Consider the following 19732-nt stretch of genomic DNA (forward strand, 5'->3'; position numbering starts at 1 on the left):
TTCTAATTCCTCCAAAACTGAAAGGCCCAAACCAGCCCCCATCTCATTCTCTGCTTCCCTCCCTTCATTTTCTCCCACCTCTAAAGAAAGATGAACAGAACTGTCACACTGTGAAGGACACAATGACATTTTCTTTTGTTTGGCAGAGAAAATATGAATGTGAGGTGATGCTGTTAATGGGAAAATGGGCATACATGAAAAATTCCCCCCAAAGCACAAGGGAAATGGTAAATGGGCACCATGGTCAGGAGAAGCTGGGGAGTCAGGCCCTGGGGTCCATGCTCTTACCTGCGGGCAAGTGTCCTGAGAGTCCCAAGGGGCCCAAGGGAAAGGGTGCCCAGCTAGCAGCCTTGCCCTCAGCTCAGGAAGCTCTAGCAGTTGCTGGGACTGGTGTGTAAGAGACTCAGTGACAATATGACAGAGGTTCACATCCTGGCATGACACCAGATTAGAAAGAAAAATCAAGTTTCCTCCTCATCTTCTAACAGGTTTTTTAAAGTACAGTAGTCCCTTTCTATATCGCGGTTCACTTATTGCGGCCTCACTGTATCACGGGATTTTAAAAAATATTATAGTTAATTATTTTTCGCTATATTGTGGGACTTTGCAGTACTGTATACATATGTTTTTAAAGTTACATAGGTTTAAGAGTGTAGAATATGTTTAAGAACACAAGTAGTGTTTATAAAAGTGTAGAAAAGGTTAATAAGGGAGTGGAAAAGGTTAATAAGGGACTGGGAATGGTTTATAAGTGTGTGGGAAGGGTTTATAAAGCCTTCAAATATATATAAATACTAAAATAAATGTAAGGTTCCTACTTCACAGATTTTCACCTATCGCGGGGGCGGGGGTGTGTGTGTCTAGAACGCAATACCCATGATAAGTGAGGGAATACTGTATATGGCCTCTAAGTGTTCTACTTTGCCCAGAATTCATAGAGACCCAAAGAGTTAAACTAATAAACTATGGTTTTTTAAAAATTCCAATTAATAATGTGAAGTATTTTTCTAAGATTTGAATCATTACACAAGAGAGAGAGAGAGAGGAGAGGTCTAAATTAGCTCTGCAATAGCAATGCAATCAATCAATAATAAATGAAGAAATAAGAAAAATCTATTTTCAGAGTTTTTTTAAAAATTCTTACTGGAAAAAAATTAATAATAAACATAAAATATATTGAATAAATCCATGAAATTCCTTAAGTAAAAAACAAAGCAAAAAAAAAATGGAAACAACAAACCTCTTGTGTTCCACTTTATGGCTCAAGTGACGAAAGATAAAAAGAGAAAGAAGAAAATGGAATTAGGTGGAGGAAAAAGATAGGAAAAGAGAGAGGTTATGGCAGGAGAAAGGAAAACGGAGGACAGGCCACAGAAACACAGATGTGCAAAGAGATGTGTGACTGGAGGTTGATGTGTCACTCTGGATTTTAGGGAATTATCAAAGTTGTCCAGTGCACTCGGAAAAATTGGTTATTTCATCAGCATTCACTGCTATTCCCATGTAACATCCACAATCACCATGACAAACAGGATAACCAGGCTAGGAGATGCCATCAGACCCTTATGTATAGTGACTCCAGCCCAGGTAGAGGCCAGGACCCCCAGGCCTGGAGCCCTTTGCAGAAGGTGAAAAGAGGAAGCAAGCCGGAGAAGGGACTGGGAAAAATAAGTCCCCTCAGCAGGAAGAATCTGTCATGCTATCCTCCTTCTCTCCAGAAGCAAGGAGAAGTAGCAACCATTTCAAAATCAGCAGAACAGGCCAGAGGAGGTCGGTTCCTCTTTCAAAAATGACCTTAAGAAATAGCTGACTGACTCTCCAGTTGGAGGACTGCCATTTGGTATGAAAATTATTTCCCAAGAGAACTTGGGATAAATACAGACACTGCACAAGTCAATCCCACAACCAAGACGCTCCACAACTGAAATCATTGGCATGGGGAAAAAAATCACAGCATTCCTAGGATTTGGCTCAAATGTCACCTCTTGGCTAAACTGCTTCTCACATCACCGAGGGAAAGTATAATACTTTCATTCCACTAATATTTAATAAGTAGTTCTTGTCTGCAAGGCTCTTCTTACACAGTAAAGTTAATTTGCTTAGAGACTTGAGCTCCTGAAGGTCAGTCTCTAGATATGACTATTCAAATACGTTTTGCATTAAAAGCATCTTCACTAAAATCAGTGACATATACTATAGGAATAGCAAACCCCATTACTCCCCCTTGCCTCTACTGTCTTCGCTTATTTTATAAACAAACACAAATGTCAAACACGGACAAGCAACTCACCATCACTTAACCCAAATGTCCCTTCCAAACAGCACTTGGCTTCTGGAAAGAGCAGCCTGGCCTTTTGCTTTGCTTCTCTTTACCATTCCCACTGGCTCCCAGTCCACTGGACCTGCCTACCCCTTCTCTGCACCCCCACCTGAATCCATGGGGCTTGACTCTCAGCATTATCCATGACTGTCCTCATCACTAAGGTCAGTAGCTATATTCCTCCTCAATCTGTTTGGCCTCTTCCCAGCCTTTGAGCGTCAAACTCCCTGTTTCTGGGCTTGCACCTGAAATGTCCACACTCCATGCTCTGTCCCCTATTTGCTCCACTTTTCTTCCTGGGTCATCCAGCAACTTAACAGCTTCACACATCATGTGTGCTAAGGTCTCCCAAACTGTGACACCCTACCCAGATCCAATTAGAGATCCAGATTTCACTCCTATGCACATGGATGTCTCACATTGACACTCTTCCCACCAAAAGTGGAGTTTAAGTCCCCTCTCCTTGAATATGGGCTGGCCTTTTTGATGCCACATGACTTCAAGACTAGGTCATAAAAAGCTACACAGTTTCCCCGACTCTCTCTTGGGACTCACAACTTGGGAGCCCTCAGCTAACATCCTGAGTGGCATGCTGCTATGTCAACAGCATGGTCTCCAGCAAAAAACAATATTCAATACAGGCAAGCAAACAGTCATCAGCAGACAGAGCTAGCTGTTTGGGCTGGAGACCAAGTTGGAAAGACAGGTGCCTGAGCTCCAAATGTCCAAATCTTCCCAGTACAGCCAGCCCTCGGGTGGTTCTGTAGATGATCCCAGCCTCGGGCTTCAAGTGGTCCCTGCTGAGGCTGAGGGAAGCAGAGACAAGCTGTCCCCACGGAGTCCTGCCATGTTACAGACCTGTGGTTGTGATCCATGTTGCTGTTTCAAACCACTAGGTTTCGCAACAGTTTGTCATACAGCTCCAGATAACGAGAACAGGCCTCAACTGTGACAGACCCCCAAACTAAGCTCAGTCCCTCCTTCCCCACATCTGCTCTTCTTTTATAGATTCTATACGTTTCAATCTGAAAGCCCTTCTCTACCGGCCTTTGTCCTCAGACGCCCTCCCACCCCAGATCTAACTCCCAATTCCCTTTCTTATCCTTTTTTCTCTCACAAAAATTTTCTGCTTAGCCTTCAAGTCCAAATTCAAAGGTCATCCACTTTGAGAATCCTTTTCTGAGGACCCAACCTAAGCTGCTCACTTCCTTCTTGGTTATGGTCATACAGCCTTATAATGCCCACTCTACTGCAGTGGCCTCATTATATGTTTGTATTTGTCTCTAAAGCAATGAAATGTTTAATTTGAATTGGGAATTAGCATTTTACAGAAATAAGTAATATTCTGTTTTGCAATCAGTATGTATTGAGTCCCAGTGTTAGTCACAGATTTTTACTTAATTTCCACAAATATGTGAGGTATCATCAGCCTCCAAGAGTTTTAGTGACTTATCCAATATCTCATAACCATAAAAATGGGGAAGCTGAATTTCCCACCCAGGCATAACTTTAAGTCCAGCAAGTTCACTACCCTGGAGGGGCTGCTGAAAGATATCTGGGAACTGGTGACCCTTTCACACTAGGTGACAGTTCCAGTCCTGGCCAGGTGCACACTAGGTGACAGTTCCAGTCCTGGCCAGGTGAACGAACTGCAGGAGTGTAGCCAGAAGTTGGACCAGATCATTGAGGGTAAAATGAAGGCCCACTTTATTATGAATGATCCAGCAGGAAACAGCTACTTACAAAATGTATATGCACCTGAAGATGATCCCGAGACGAAGGTGGAATGTTATGAGCGCACGTTTGAACAAAATGAGGAGCTAGGGCTCAACGACATGAGGACGGAGGGCTATGACACAAGCCTGGCCCCACAGCGGTAACAGTGGACAGTTTCCTGGCCAACCTTCTACACTACTCAGGCCACCCGGTTATCATTTGTCACTGTTTGAAAAGCCTGAGTATTCTTCCCACCAGGCCTTGCTGATGTGGAGAGGGCACCTGGTCTGAATCAGAGATGTTAGCACACTTTCTAAACACTTTGTGATGCAAGTGCAAGCCGTTGGGTATTTGACCTTATTGTGGAGGTTGTAAATCAACTTGGGAAGAGAGCCAGAAGCAAACCATGAGGAACATCACTTTTTTCCAACAAGTCTTTTCCCTCTGTCCACACGATGCTCTCTCCTCTAAAGTTGGAACTCAGAGGTTGAGGAAGGTGGAAGACAGCTGTAGCTGGAGTTTAGGTGTTGGTTTTGGGATATTAAAAATACTGACTTTCAATAGGAAAGGGATTTCTGAGGGGTGGAAGTTTAGCACAGGTGAAGAACTTCTCATTAAAATGATCACTTTCAAACAGCAAAAAAAACAACAACAACAACAACAAAAAAACCATTTATAACTAGTCCTGAGACACATGGACAGACATGTGGACATATTCTGCTGTAGACACACTTCCCACTGCTCCCTGCCCATGACTGTTACCATAGCCTGCTGCTCTTCTGAAAAATACTTTTGAAAGAAAAAGGGAGATTGTATATAATGCTTCAAGACACCTTACACTTTTTATCAAAACAAATTCTAGATGGATGAAAGATTTTAATGTAAAAAATAAAACCATAAAAATGTACACACAAAGTGAGGATGACATTTCTAGGAATGAGTCAAAAGCTAGAAGCTAAAAAAAAAAAAAAACCCATTAATTAGTTTTTCTGCTTGGAAACAAATATGATAAAGTCAAAAGAGGAACAACAAATTAGGAAAAAATATATTAGCAATTCATATCATGGACAGAGGGTCATATCTACAAATCAAGAAGAAAAAAATTAAGAACACAATAGTAAAATTGGCAAAGTTTATGAACAGACATTTCACAAAAAATGAAATGTAGATATTAAGCATATCAAAAGAAATACAACCACCTTCATATAAAGAAAAATATATAATGAAACATATACTGAGAAACTTCTGCTCCCTGTGAGATAAACAAAAATGACAAAGTGTGACAACCCTGGCTGGATGATGGAGGACACAGCTGCTCGCACATTGCTGGTGGTATATAATTGGCACCACTTCCATGGAGCAGGATTTAACACTGTCAAACTGAACAGTCACATTCTTCAAGAATTCTTCCCACAGACAAACTGGCAAATTTATGGAATGGCTTGGATAAAGATTTATCCGCTGCAGCTTTGTTTTAAGAGCCAAATGATTAAAGGACACCTAAATGTCCATCAGTAGGGAACAAGTTAAATATCACCCATTATGGTATATAATGTGGGGGCACAAAAATAACTTTCCTCCTACCTTCTAAATTTTTCTAGCTGGGCTGATAATCAAATTCACATGAGACAGATCAGCAGGAGAAAAAGTCCAAAGTTTATTACAGATGTACATTCAGGGCTGCCATAAGAATATAAGACCTGAAGACACTGCATTGAGCAGTTAAGGCTTATATGCCATTTTGGACAAAGGAGAAGAGGGCAGGGGTCTGGGAGCTCAAAAGGGAAAGAGGTAATTTACAGGGAGACAAGAAAGAGCAAACATGTGGTAAACAAATTCTTGCTGGGCCACCCAGAAAAAATGGGACACAGAAATTTAGTTCTGCTAAATTTTCCCAATCTGCCATATTTAGCTCAAATTATGATGCTAAGGTGATGCTCCCTTCCTTTAAGCAGGTTTTTCAGGAGTGGCAAAACTTTGGTTCCCCTCAATAACATGGTACATCTACAAACAGCCATTAAAAATGAAGCCACTCTACATAACATGTTCAGTAACCTCTAAAACATACACTGTTTAAGTGAAGTTTATGCTAAATGAGTTGTGTCAGCTTATATATCCATACAAATGTATATATGGAAATATGTACTTAAATGTAAATGTATGTAGAGCACATACATAGGCTCCCTCTGGATGGATAGAGAAGAAACTGGTAACAGTGGTGGCATTGCCACTCCAAGAGACATAGCCCAAGAGAGAGACAGGAATGGCAGGAAGATATACATTTTACAACCTTTTAGTCATCTTAAATTTTGTGTCATGTGCATTAATTACCTGGTCACACTAGTCAAAATGATGTTGGTAAAGTGTTTTAAAAATATACTGAGTTTTTTTAAGGCAAGCAATAAAATGAAATATTCAAAAGAGATTATTTTGTGATTCGTTGAAAAGTTTCGATATATGAATGGCTATAAACCAATATGGTAATAGTGCTTTTTCAGTGTAGGATCATAGGTGATTTTATTTTTTTTCTCCACCTATATTTTCTGATTTTTCTAAAACAAACAACTATTCTCACCTACCAAAAAGTATTTTTAACTCAAACATTTTTTAACTTCCACTAAGAATTAAATCCTTTGATCCCTTCGACATTTTCTAAGAAAAATAAGACTATGGTACCCACCCAGTTTAATTAAAATTTAGGAGAGTCTCAGGAGAAGGATTTTACAGCAGTCAACAATTAAAACATAAATAATGAACCCCCAAAGGAAAATAAAACAATTGTAACCTACAACAAAAGGATCAGTAGCACATAAATTCAGGGGATTGGGTGTTCTTTTTGCTCTGAACTGTGGGAGTATTTGTTTAGATTATGTGCATGGATTATTCTGCTTTGAGATCCTGTGAACCACTCACAACCCCTCCTACCACTTAGCTTTTCCCTTGGGACCAAGGCAGACTTTAGCATAAAAATAAATGCAGGAAGTGAACGTGAGCTAACAAAGACACCAGCACCATAAGGAAAGCGAGACTTGACCAAAGAAACCAAGAACCTGTGTGAGTCACACTGGAAGATTTGTGAGCAGACCTTCAAAATTGTTATCCAGCCATCTCCACACTTCTTTTACTTTTAAATAAGTGACATCTCACAGTTTTGTTATCTCGAAGGCATAATTACAATGTTGAAATCACAGTTGTTTTATTGTCTCAATGTTTTCTTGCAGCCTCCCCCTCTTCCCATTTTTCCTTTTTTTTTTTTTTTTTGGCCTTCCTTCTCCTTAAAATAAAATTTCTGTGTGTGCATGTGTGTGTTTAATTCAAACACAGATAAAATGCTTAGTGGCTAGTTGATTATCACTTCCAGATTATGGTGCTAAACTAGATTATTACTAACAGAAGAGAGTACTGAGTATAAATATTCAGCGCCATAAAAGGTAGCCAGGAGCTCTTTTTACACAATGTATGCTCTAGTTAGCACGGAGGAGGAAATACCACACACATTAGATGTGCTGTGTGGGGCTTAACAGGTTGAAATTCTTGACAGGTATCAGCAGGTTAAAGTATATTTTACATCAATTGACGTTGATGGAGCTCTCAATATAAGCAGAATATTTTATGCAAAGTCTTAGTACAGAAACCTGTGAGGAACTAGTAGAATCTGAGCCTGATACTGAAGAGTATTAGAATGTGTTCATTAAAAACACAAAGAAAACTGTTCATTTCCAAACTCTATAGCTCTGTTAAATAAAACCACTAGCAAAGGATACATTTTGACAGCTTCATATAAGAAGGAAGGTATAAAGAGAGATTTTCAGTAGAGAAATGCATTTAGGACAAGAGGCAAGATATTTAATTTTGCATCTAGAGATTCCTTTTTTTAAGGGACAGACAAATGCAGGAAAGTCCACATGTATTAAATAAAAAGTAAATTAAAGAGCCCTGGCCAAGTGACTTAGTTGTCCCATACACCAAAAGGCTGCAGGTTCAATCCCCTGTCAGGGCCCATACCTAGGTTGCGGTTTCAATCCCCAGTAAGGGCGAGTATGGGAGGCAACCACCTGATGTTGCTCTTACACATCTTCCTTCCTTCCTTTATTTCTCTCTTTTTCTATTTCTTCCCTTCTTCCTTCCCCACTCCCTTCTCTCCTTCCTTCCTCCCTTCCTTCCTACCTCCCTTCCTGCCCTGCCCCCTCTTCTCTAAAACAATAAACATATCCTCAGGTGAGGATTTAAAACAAAAAAAGTAAGTTAAACAAATCCTCAAATTGTTCTGATTAGTTTTTAAAACCCTGCCAAAAAAAAAAAAAAAAAAAAAATCACAATTCAAGAGATAACACAGAGTTTTATAAGCCTTATTTCAGCCAACATTATTTGCTAGTGAACATGCAGGTTTACAATCCCAGGTTCCTCCAGGCGTCTCACAGAGTCACTAACGACTGAGCCATCCACTCCACTAGCTCAAAAACCTCACATGTAACTTACCCTTCAAGCTCTGCACAGCCTCATCAGCAACTTTCTCCACCTAATCACAGATTTCTCCTTCTTTAAATTACAGAGGAAAAAAGAGCAAGAGGAAGTAGGAAGCAAAAGTCCAACTTGAAGAGTCAACAGTGGTTCCAACAGCTGGAAGGTGCTTCTGGGCATTTCCCTTTCCATCACAGGCAGTCCACAGACATTTCTGAGCACCTACTGTATGCCATGGGAACATAAAGACAAAAAGGCAAAAGAGACAGGCAGGTGGAACCGAAAATGTAAGGCCAGGCCATGTGGTTGTCACCCAGCAAGGCTGCACAGGGAGTCCACTGGCCTTCCCAAGGCAGGCAACTCATCTGTCATTCTGAGGCCAGTCTCCAGACTCTCTACCTGAAGAGGATGGATCCCTTGCCCTCAAGGAACACAATTAGAAACAAGGACTAACATGACTGACTAATATCTTGACCAGAGAAAACATCTGAAAATTAGAGACAGAAGAATCCTCTTATAAGCCAAAGAATTTATAAAATATGTCTTAGATACACACACACAAATAATTCTATAAAAACAACACAAAATTTATTAGTCAGCTGGAATATGGCAGAGGTGCTTACTGGCTGATTCTACCAGCTACGCTAGAATACAAAATCTAATAAAATTAGTCACTCTACTCACCTAAGTCAGCTATTGACAAGTACCAAACTTAGCCATTCTAAAAATATAATTGCGTTAAATATGACAGGGGAAGACATGTACAAATGTCCATGTTCATGTGTTTAACACCCTCATTTTCCTCATAAAAAATCAGACAAAACAGTGCTGGGTTACATGGTGGTCCTGGCCTTCTCCTAACAATACATATAAAACCTGTGACGAGCTCTCTGGCTCAAACATTTAAGTCTACTATGTGCAAATCACCATGTTACCCAACTGTGGACAAAGATGAACTACATGCTTCTCACTTCAATTAGTTTAAAATGTAGACAATATGTGTGCATGTGTATATATATACATATAAAAGGTATTATATATGCATATATGTAAAACATATATATTATAAGCACTCAGATAATAAGTGTGAGATTAATTTGAGGGGCAGAAGAAAGTAAGGGTTGGAAGGTTCCAAACAATCTAGCTTAAAACTTCTCAAGGGTAAAATACAAAATTATATATATGGAATATGGTTTTATTTACATAAAAACACATATGCATGAAGGTAAATCCTGGAAAGTAATAAGCAAAAAACGAAAACTGTCGTGTTGGGACTCAAAACAGAAGTCATTCCTATCCTGACTTTCATAAACTGACCTTACTGTTCCCTTTTGTATTTTTTAGCATTTATGTATCTTTTAAACGCATGTTGAGCATCTGTTACAGTTACTGGGTTATTATGGGCAAAGATCTCTAGGATATAGCAATACTGAAATCTGAAAACCCTACCCTACAATCCCACATCTCTTAAATAATGACTCTACTGGAGGTACTTGCAGTTGACAAATTGTTTTCAGAATTATGTGCGTCCAAAGCTCTAGTAATAAGACTAAGGGTTTTCTGTGGTGGGGTAAAAGACCCTTACTATGAAAAGCTACCTTCCCACCCCGCCTCAAATAAACCCACAGACACCGCTCCACAGTTGGGGACACCTGGCATGTTAAATATCTGCATCCAAACCATCACCATGAGGTCAAAGGTCACCAAAATCCTATGTTAAGTAGGAGAGGGCAGAGTGAGTCTTAACATGGAGGAGGACGTTCGTGTTCCCATCCGGAGGGGCAAAACGACCTGGTCCCAGTGCCTCAGTTTCTACCAGTGATAAAAGCCAGCTGTGCGGCAATAAATCTGCACCACCTTCCACCCAAGGCGCATCAAAATCGCATCCCGGCCTGTCGCCACCTCCCAGAACCTTCTCTGTCATCAGTCCAGCTGACTGCCAGCGCCCTTCCTCCAGCCGGCCACACCAGGAAGCGAGATCGGACCACGGAGCTGCGACAGCGGTGCGGGGTGCCAGCTGGAAGACTACGCTGTGCACCTGCTGGGCCGCGAGCCCGCCCTTCCTGCACCCGCCAGTCGACCCAAGCCCTGGCCCTCACCTGGCTCGCCGGGGTCCATGTCGCCTGCCCGCCGCCTCCTCCTCCTGTCCTCTGTGCCGCCCGCAGCCAGTCCCCTCTCAGACTGCGCCACCGGCTCCTCCTTGCCTCCGCTGACACTCCCAGCAAGTCCCCGCCCCCAGAGGAGGCGTGGAGCGCCACTCAACCACCTGACCGCCTACCAGACTGGTATGCCCGCCACGTAGCTGGGCGGCGGCGGGGGGGGGGTCCGGCGGCGGGGAGAGCAACGGGGACTTGGGACTGGGGTGGCGTTTGCGCGCCCCGCCCTCAAGTCATTTCTACATCAAGTTTCCTCCGAGGCCTCCACGATGTCCTTTCTCTGCCTTCTGAATACCTGTCCTCAGGTGTTACTGAGTGGGATGCACAGAAGGATATTTAGAGTTGCATTTTCCCTCATATTCTTCTTATTCTCCTCTGACGAAAATCATACCCTGTGCCATCTTCACCAGCTAGGTGCCAACAGGCAAAAATGGCACAGAATCTCAAAATTTTACGTACTACTTTCTTTTCACAGGAAGTGCAGTTTTCGGTGACAAATTAGGAAGATTTTCACGTAATAAGAAATGTTTTGAGTACAGGGTTAAGGACAACATTCTGAAATGAATTAAATGAAATATTTGAAATGAATTAAATTAACAAAGGACAGCATTATTAACAGAGATCTGTTGAAAATGTACTTTGAGGCTTCCTGTCCTTTGATCAAGGGACAGTTTGAAGTGCCTGGAACAGGACTTGTAGTTATTAGCATTAGCACTGTTTTCAAAGTGTGTTTTGTGGTTACTCATCTTCCATGAAGTCACTTTGATTGTCACTCTAAGGTGGCACCTTAATTTCATCAGCCAGCTGAGTTGGCAAGTGATGCAATTTCTTTCTTCAATGTTACCTGGAGACTCCACCTTGGGTTTGGCCTTGGCCTTTGTCTGGCAGCGTGGCAGAATACCATGTGGCCTAGGCTCTTACTAATGTGTTTTTGAGTTACCATAATCAGCTGAAGACTCTGTGCTGGTGCACTGTATGCAGACACGGAGACCTTCTTTCTGGATTCTTGCTGCTCCCACTGCACCTGCCTCCTGTCTGGTGCCACTCGCACCTGGCATTCATCCCTCAGGCCAGCTTAATGTACCACTAGGTTATATATAGCCTAGTAGCTTATAATCTCCAGTGGGTCAAGGATCATTTTGGTCATGTTTTCATCCTTTCTATTATAACGTGCATTGAAAAATATTGTAAGTTTAGCTTTCAGGTTTGCATTTTAAAACTAGGTATATTGTACCTGCTAACAATCCAGTGTTTGTAACAAAGATATGAATAATATACTTCTTTAAACTTAATTTTTAAGTGTAATAATGGTAAGGTAAATTTTGGCATTGGCAGGAAATTCCATTATGTAAAGAATTTTTGGTTAGCTGCTGCTCAGATTTACTGTATAGCTATAACATCTGGAGAGACCATCTCTCAAACCTGTGGACTAACTTGTGGACAAATAAATAGCATTAACTGTTGGTTGGAAATATTATTTATTCTATTTATATCTATTTAACTTGCTGTGTAGTGATGGATTTGACCATTATGTATGTTGGAAGGAAAAAATGCCTTGTTTTTTAAAGAATGTAGATGTTTGTTTGTTCACACTCGTGGCAGAAAAGGCTAACAGCTTACCCAATATCTTGCTTTCCCATTGCCCTTTCTAAGAGAGCCCAGATGTTGTTTGGGGAAGCATAGTGTCCAGCTGAAACCACTTCAGTCTCCCTTGCAGCTGGGGTTGGCTCTATGGCACATTAATGGCCAGGGTGATATGAGCAGGATTTGCTAATTGGAACCTCCAAGGAATAATTTAAGAAGACAGAGTTGGCAACATTGTTTTGCCCTTCTCCCATCCCCTTCCTGCCTAGAAGGGCAGCAGCCATCTCACTAGCAGAAGAAGAAAGCTAAGCCAAGGATGGCAGAGGAGACAGGCAGAAAAAAGCAGGGTCTTCAAGGGCATCATGAAGAAACAGACACCTGACATTTTGAAGTTGCTCTAGTTAGCTTCCTGCTACATGGAGCCAAATGCAATCCTATCATGCCATTTTTTAAAAAATCCCTTCTTGTCATGTACTAACACAGGTGTGTTCATGCAGTCCTGAGCCTTAAATAAATATTAACTTATTTTCTTTATGGAGTTAAATAAGCACTGTCCACACCATCAGTCCAATATATCATATTTCTACAAAATCCTGCTTTTCGCTGGTGTTTTCCCTCTACTTATTTTTTTTTTCCTGGAAAACAGAAACTGCACAAACAACTCAGGCTGTGTTCCTTCTGAAATCAACAGAGCTGATATTTTTGCACCTGGGGGGGATCTCTGGAGAGTGGCCAGCGCTAACACAGAGCACCCAGGTGCACTTAGCTGAACCACCCCTTCAAGGCTCAGCACACAAGAAAGACATGAGATTTACTTTGTAGTGTTCTTGTTGTTCATGGTGATGTAGATTCTTTTTTAAGTTTCTTTTTTCAAAGACCCATTTGTTGGTGAAATGTCTTCAAGGAAATTCCCCCCAAAGCAGGTGAATTGAAACATGAAAATATTCAAGGGGCTGGATAGGCATGGAAGCTGTATGCTGTAAGTGGAAACCTCTACACTCCGCCCTCAATGTACCCAGCCCCTGATAGCCAGCAGAAAGCATACAGAATGTGGAGAGGGTGGTACTCTCCACAGGCTTCCCCTCCCATTATGGGGCTCAAGGCAAGGGTTCAAACTCAGGTCCTGCCTTTCCTGTCCAGCTCTGTCCTTTCACCTTGGGTCTGTCTTATATCCATAGAGCTTGCATGCTCCTATGTGTGGGCATCTTAGCCACACACCCCATCTCCTGCCACCCTTTCCCATTAGCTACCCCTTGGCCAGATCTCAGCCTAAGTTGCACTCAAAAACACTGTCCTAGGGAAAAGGCCAAGACAAAGGTCCAGAAAACAGTTTAGGGGGGAGATTTGGGAGGGAGCTGCAGGCAAACAGTGCATGATCTATAAAGAGGGCATAGGTATGGGTGGGCTTGTCCATTTGGCACCAGGCACTGCTCTCCCACTGGACAGGAGCTGGTGGGCAGTCTCTAAAGCCCTGGGCCCTATCCAGGGCACTTAGGAGCCTGAGGCTGGGGTTGCCAGATAAGATACAGGACACTCGGTTCACTTGGAAGTTCAGGGGAACAACAAATAATTTTTTAGTGTAAGTATAGCCACTGCAATATTTGCAACACACGTATATTTAAATAATATGCATTGTTTATCTGAAATTCTTAATGGGTCCCCTGTATTTTTATTTGCTGATTGTCAGCCCTATCTGATCCTATGGGCAGTTCTGGCTCTCTCATTATTCAAACAACTGAAGGCAGATGATATCACAATTTTGAAAACGTTACCATAATCCAGAGTTAGAAAGTCCAAGAAATCAGTAACCAGTTTTGGAGAAATATTGATTTAATGTCAGGTAATTAATATTTAATTGCTAAAGGAAATATTACAGCCTTGCATTCTCTCAGCTATGGAAAAGAATGTGAATGTGAAATAAACGACTTGGAAAGTGTGTAAAAATTGACAGGAAAGAGCACTTCATACTAATGGAAGTTAGACATGTGGATCCCTAGACAGTCACAGGAAGTGACTTGCATTATTGATTTTGTTAAGAAAGCCATAGACCACTTACTCTTCCTTGTATTTTTTTAAGCCACTTTGAATTCTGTGTTTCTCAGATCTCATCATAGGAATTGAACAAGTTTGAGGAAGACGCTAAATGCTGTAAATGACTGAATAAGTCATGTTTCCTGAAGGCAACCCCTGATGGACATAACTTCAAAGTTTCTTTAATGAAATAAGTGTTTTTTGTTCCACTGAGGACATGAATTTAAGAAACGTCTAATTCTGAAGACAGAATGAAAAAATTAAAATAATATAGTTCCCCTATGCAAAATATTTTGGTCATTATTACAGTCAGATTTCCTGAGAAATGAATTGTGAGCTGAAGATTTGTGTGCAGCAAGCAGACTGGGGAATCACACCTGTGGAAAGGAAAGCAAGCAAAATTAAACTGAGAGAATGTGACCTTTAGTGCAGTCACAGCGAAGGACTCATCCCATTCCTCCAGGAGCTCTAGAGCTGGGATGTCCCTTCAGAGTTCTCCCAAATTGAAGCAAGGGGTCCTGCCTTTGTACCCTATGCTGACCCATCCTAAGAAGTAGCTGCCCTCAGGTAAGAATCTTGGGCAAGGTGGCTTTCTCCCACTGAGGGCAATTCTCCAAGAGGAACATGGAGGACAGCCATCAACTGCTAACACTCCCAGGCCTTCAGGACTGAGTGGGTGGTACTACTTAGCATCCTCTCAATCATACTCCATGAATTTCTTGAGCTTTTCTACCTATATTATAAATTATTACTATGAATCAGTGTAGAACTAATGAGTGTCAAGCAAGGAAATAAAAACTAAGCCTACCTTTCAATGAAACTGAAGTTTAAGAAAAATATTTCACTGCCCAGATGATAGGTCCTTGGCCAAGAACCTTCCTCAAAAGGCCAAAAATGTACTCCTAATGACATTGTAATGATAATCTATGATGCTGTCACTAAAATATTTTTAAAGAAGCTCCAAAGAAAACTTAACTCATGGTGCATTTTAAGCCTAATTGTGAGAAAGGAAGAAAGGGACAGAGAGAGAGAAGAAAAAGAAGAAGGAGGAGGGTGAGGAAAGGAAGGAAGGAAGGAGGGAATAAAGGAAGGATAGAAGGAAGCCACATCATAGATCTGTCCTAAAGCACAAGATACACAGTTGGGTAAGTGCCCTTCCTCCACAAATGTACCAAAATTAAAATGATGGATCATTGAAGAGAATCCCTTCTTCTTTCACTTACCTTTTCTCTGGCTTCCTCCCCAGGGAAAATTCAAGAAGCAGAGACTTCTGAAGTAAACTATTAGATGTGGATGTGAAATCACCTACCAAAGAGCTGGTACTTCTAACATAGGAGAGAAAAACATTTTCTTTTCAGTCTCCACTAATAAACTGTCTGAGGGCTTCCTGTTAGTCAAGGGACTCGTGAGTCCTACTTGCTGGCCTGAATTGTCTGAAAAATACTTCCTATGGTTCTCAACATTTCCTTTTAAGTTTTAAATTCTGCACTGAAAACAAACAAACAAACAAACAAACAAACTGTTTTCTCCAATTCACACTTCATTATAGTCAATACAGGTATTTTAATGAAGATAAAATCAATGTGAGGGTACATTAATATAACTCTGACTTTCTCCACAACCTTGGAACAACAAAATAGCATCTTGCAAATGAGGACATTGAGACACAAAGATATTAAGAAACTTACTCAAAATCACATACCCCTTAAATGTCAGACCTGTAACCCACCAGAAATCCCTTTTTCAATTTAGATTGTTCTGCCACATCATGACAGCAAAACAGCTCCAAGGATGAATTAATGTACTGATCCAGCTTCACTCAGGAAAAAAAACCCACAAGTAAATATTTAGTACTTAACCCATGACCCCGGTGCCCTCCCAATGGCCAGACTTAGGATGAAAACATTGTGGGATGGATGCCTGGATCCTATATGCTTTATGGCAGGTACACAGCAGCATGCCAGCCACTTTAGGAATAGTATTCCAAGACTTGTCTAGAGCAAAGACCCTCCTAATTCTACAAATCACCAAGGCTGGAAATTCTAACTCATATTCAAGCTCTGAAACAGGGTCACACGTGGTTATTCAGGTACTCTTTCTGGGGCAATTACCGGCTCATTGCTTAGCTGAACAACCAGAGCAATATTTCCAAGAGGGTGGAAATAGTACAAATAAAAAAGACTGTGAGAAACATTTCACCAATTCTGGTAGAAGTTATTAACAAGACCACTCTGCCCATAATGGAATGCAGGTCAGTTACAACTGTTTGGCACAAATGGGAACAGACAAACAATAGCAGGATTGTCTGGTCATTGGGGCATTTGTATCATTGCTAATACTGCTTGCTGTATTCGGATAAAGAAAGAAGGCTAGATAAACAGACTATGCCTCGACAGAAGGGATAAAGTTACTCGGCTTTCTAAGATTAATCTTCGAGGTCTATGTGATTTCTTTTCTTTTCTTTTCTTTTAATTGATTACACTGGTATAGTTGTCCCCACTTTTCCCCCCTTGGTCCTCCTCCACCCACCCCCACTACCCCCCCCCCCCACCATTTCTATGGATCATGCATATATGTTCTTAGGCTAATCCCTTTACCTTCTTTTATCCAGTTACTCCTACCCCCTTTGTCTGACAGCTGTCAGTCTGTCCCATGTATCTATGTCTCTGTTTCTATTTGTTTATTAGTCTACTTTGTTCATTAGATTTCACATATAAGTGAGATTATGTTATTTGTCTTTCACTGACTAGCTTATTTCACTTAGCATAATACTCTCCAGGTCAATCCATGCCGTAACAAAGGATAAGATTTCCTTCTCTTTTATGGCCATGTAGTATTCCATTGCATAAATGTACCATTTTTTAAATCCATTCATCTATTGATGGACACTTGTGCGGTTTTCAGTTCTTGGCTATTGTAAATAATTCTGCTATGAACATAGGGGTGCTTATATTCTTTTGTACTGGTGTTTCAAGACTCTTATCACCAGAAGTGGGATTGTTGGGCAAAATGGCAGTTTCATTTTGATTTTTTTGAGTAAACTCCATACTATTTTCCACAGTGACTGCACCAGTCTGCATTCCCTGCAACCGAGCCCAAGGGTTATCTTTTCTCCACATCTTTGCCAACACTCGTTTGCTGATTTATTGATGATAGCCATTCTGACAGGTGTGAGATGATATCCCATTGTAGTTTTAATATGAATCTCTCTGATAATTAATGAGATTTATTTTCTTGTCCTGGGTTGGGCAATTGGGGTCCCTGGTTTTGAAGCACCTTACAGGTAATATCATAGCAGTCATGATGTTGGTGCACTGTATTCTCTTGAGAGTTTTAAATGCACCTACTAAGTCACAGTCCTGCTGGATGATCATCAGGATGACCCAACAAAACATCAAGGCAAACTTTCAATACACTTGGCTATGGAGATAGCTGGACAATCCCAATGAGGCAAAGATCTAGATCTCAAGCATTCCCTGAGATGGTCAACTTCTCAAAACTGAAAAAATGACCAAAAGAGGGCTTGAGAGACTAGATATAGAAATAGATAAAGACCAGAGACCACACATGACAATATAGCCTGAACCACAACCAGTTCAAGAAGCCAAACCACAACCTCTGTGCAGAACAGCCCAGAACAGTCAGGACTTGGTCAATGACTGCCAGTTCCCTATTTTTCATCCCCGCTTCCAACTCAGACCAAACGAGAGAAAGTCAAATACACTGACCATATCACTCATTCGATTAAAATCCTTCACTTGTGATTATTTGTGACTTTCAGAGTATAAACAATACTTCTTGTCACATCTTGTAAGTTTCTGCTGAATCCATCAGTATTCTTTATTGCAAGCAATAGAAACCCAATTTGAGCTAATTTAAGGGGATAAAAGTGGGGGAGGATCCAGTCAAAATGGCAGTGTAGGCAGACATGGCCCACATCTTCACACAACCACATCAAAATTAAAACTGAAATATAAAACAACCATCAGCCAGACCATCAGAGTTGAAAGGAGAAATAAGTCCCACAACTTCTGGCTGCAAAAAACAGTGGTCATTGAGTTGGTGGAAGAAACTGCTGGAGCCCCAAGCAATTCCTCTTAAGAACCCACACAGGGACTCACCTACTCAGACTCTCTTCCTTTGGGCTCCAGCACCGGGGTAACAGCTTAAAAGGCACCAGTGGTATACCGGGAGAAACTGAAGTCTCTGGCATCAAGGTGAGCAGAGGTCTTTGTCTCTTTAATAAACCAACCCCCACAGAGCCAGCAAGCTGGTGCTATATCTGAGACTCCATCAACCTGGCTAACACTGATTGACACACCTTGGAGGTCCACCGAGATTACACCCCACACAACTTATGGACCCACCCAAGCTGCTTTGCCAAAGGAATGGCTGATCTTGGCTTATGTTTCACAACTTCCTATATCCTCTCAAACAAGCAACAGGTGGCATCAGTGAGCTCCAGGCCCAGCACTACCAGCAGACAGCTTAGACTCATAGCTTGGCTTCATCTGGGAATCTCCAAGCCCAGCACAAGTAGCAGCCATCTCAGATTGCTTTATAGCTCAGGCAGGGTGCCCCAGAAAAACATAGGTGGGGGCTGACCTTGGCCTGCACCACTCAGAAAACCTGAGCGCAAGCATACCCAGTGGATAGCTACAGACTATGTCAGAGCACCACCACCCTACCCCTGCACAGCTGATCCTCCACAGAGGGCAAAGGTTGGTGGTCAGTGACCATAGTCAGTCCTTGCAGCTGACTGGCCTGGGTAAATCCCTCCCATTGTTCTGCCAACAGCAACCAAGACTCAACTATAAGAGAAGGGTATACTCAGCCCAAACGAACAGTGCCCCTCAAGTACCCAGCTTGGGTGATAGGGGAGGCTGTGTCACTGGACCCTACAGGACACCTACTACATTAGGCCACACTACCAAGGCATGGGGTCAAAGAAGCTCTACCTTATACACAGAAACAAACACAGGGAGGCTGCCAAATTAAATATGGCCCAAATTAAAGAACAGAACAAAACCCTAGAAAAAGAACTAAATGAAAGGGAGATAGCCAACCAATCAGATGCAGACCAAAACACTGGTGATAAAGATGCTCAGAAAAATGATAGAGTACAACCACAAAATGAAGGAAGAAGTGAAGGGTATACAAAGTGAAATAAAGGAAAATATACTACAGGGAACCAACAGTGAAGGAAGGAAGCTGGGATTCAAATCAACAGTTTGGAACAAAAGAAAGAAATAAACATTTACCTGAAACAGAAAGAATAAACAAGGATTGAAAAAAAAAAAAAACGAGGAGAGGCTTAGGAACCTCTGGGACAACTTTAAAAGTACCAACATCCAAATCATAGGGGTGCCAGAAGGAGAAGAGGAAGAACAAGAAATTGAGAACTTATTGGAAATAATAATGAAGAAGAACTTCCCAAATTCAGCGAAGGAAATAGACATACAAG

At 41.5% G+C, this 19732-nt stretch overlaps 1 protein-coding gene across 1 annotated transcript in view; it reads right to left on the reverse strand.

Annotated features, from left to right (window-relative positions):
• Window positions 1-10720, reverse strand: part of TPD52 (tumor protein D52) — a 115346-nt gene extending 104626 nt beyond the window's left edge. Inside the window, exon 1 of the mRNA XM_090283759.1 lies at window positions 10597-10720. Within this exon, the coding sequence (XP_090139885.1) occupies window positions 10597-10615 (19 nt within the window). The 5' untranslated portion in view covers window positions 10616-10720. The remainder of the gene's footprint in view (window positions 1-10596) is intronic.
• Between the last annotated feature and the right edge of the window lie 9012 nt (window positions 10721-19732).

Source organism: Furipterus horrens, unplaced genomic scaffold (assembly GCF_987537825.1).
Source record: "Furipterus horrens unplaced genomic scaffold, mFurHor1.1.pri manual_scaffold_7, whole genome shotgun sequence".
Lineage (NCBI taxonomy): Eukaryota > Metazoa > Chordata > Mammalia > Chiroptera > Furipteridae > Furipterus > Furipterus horrens.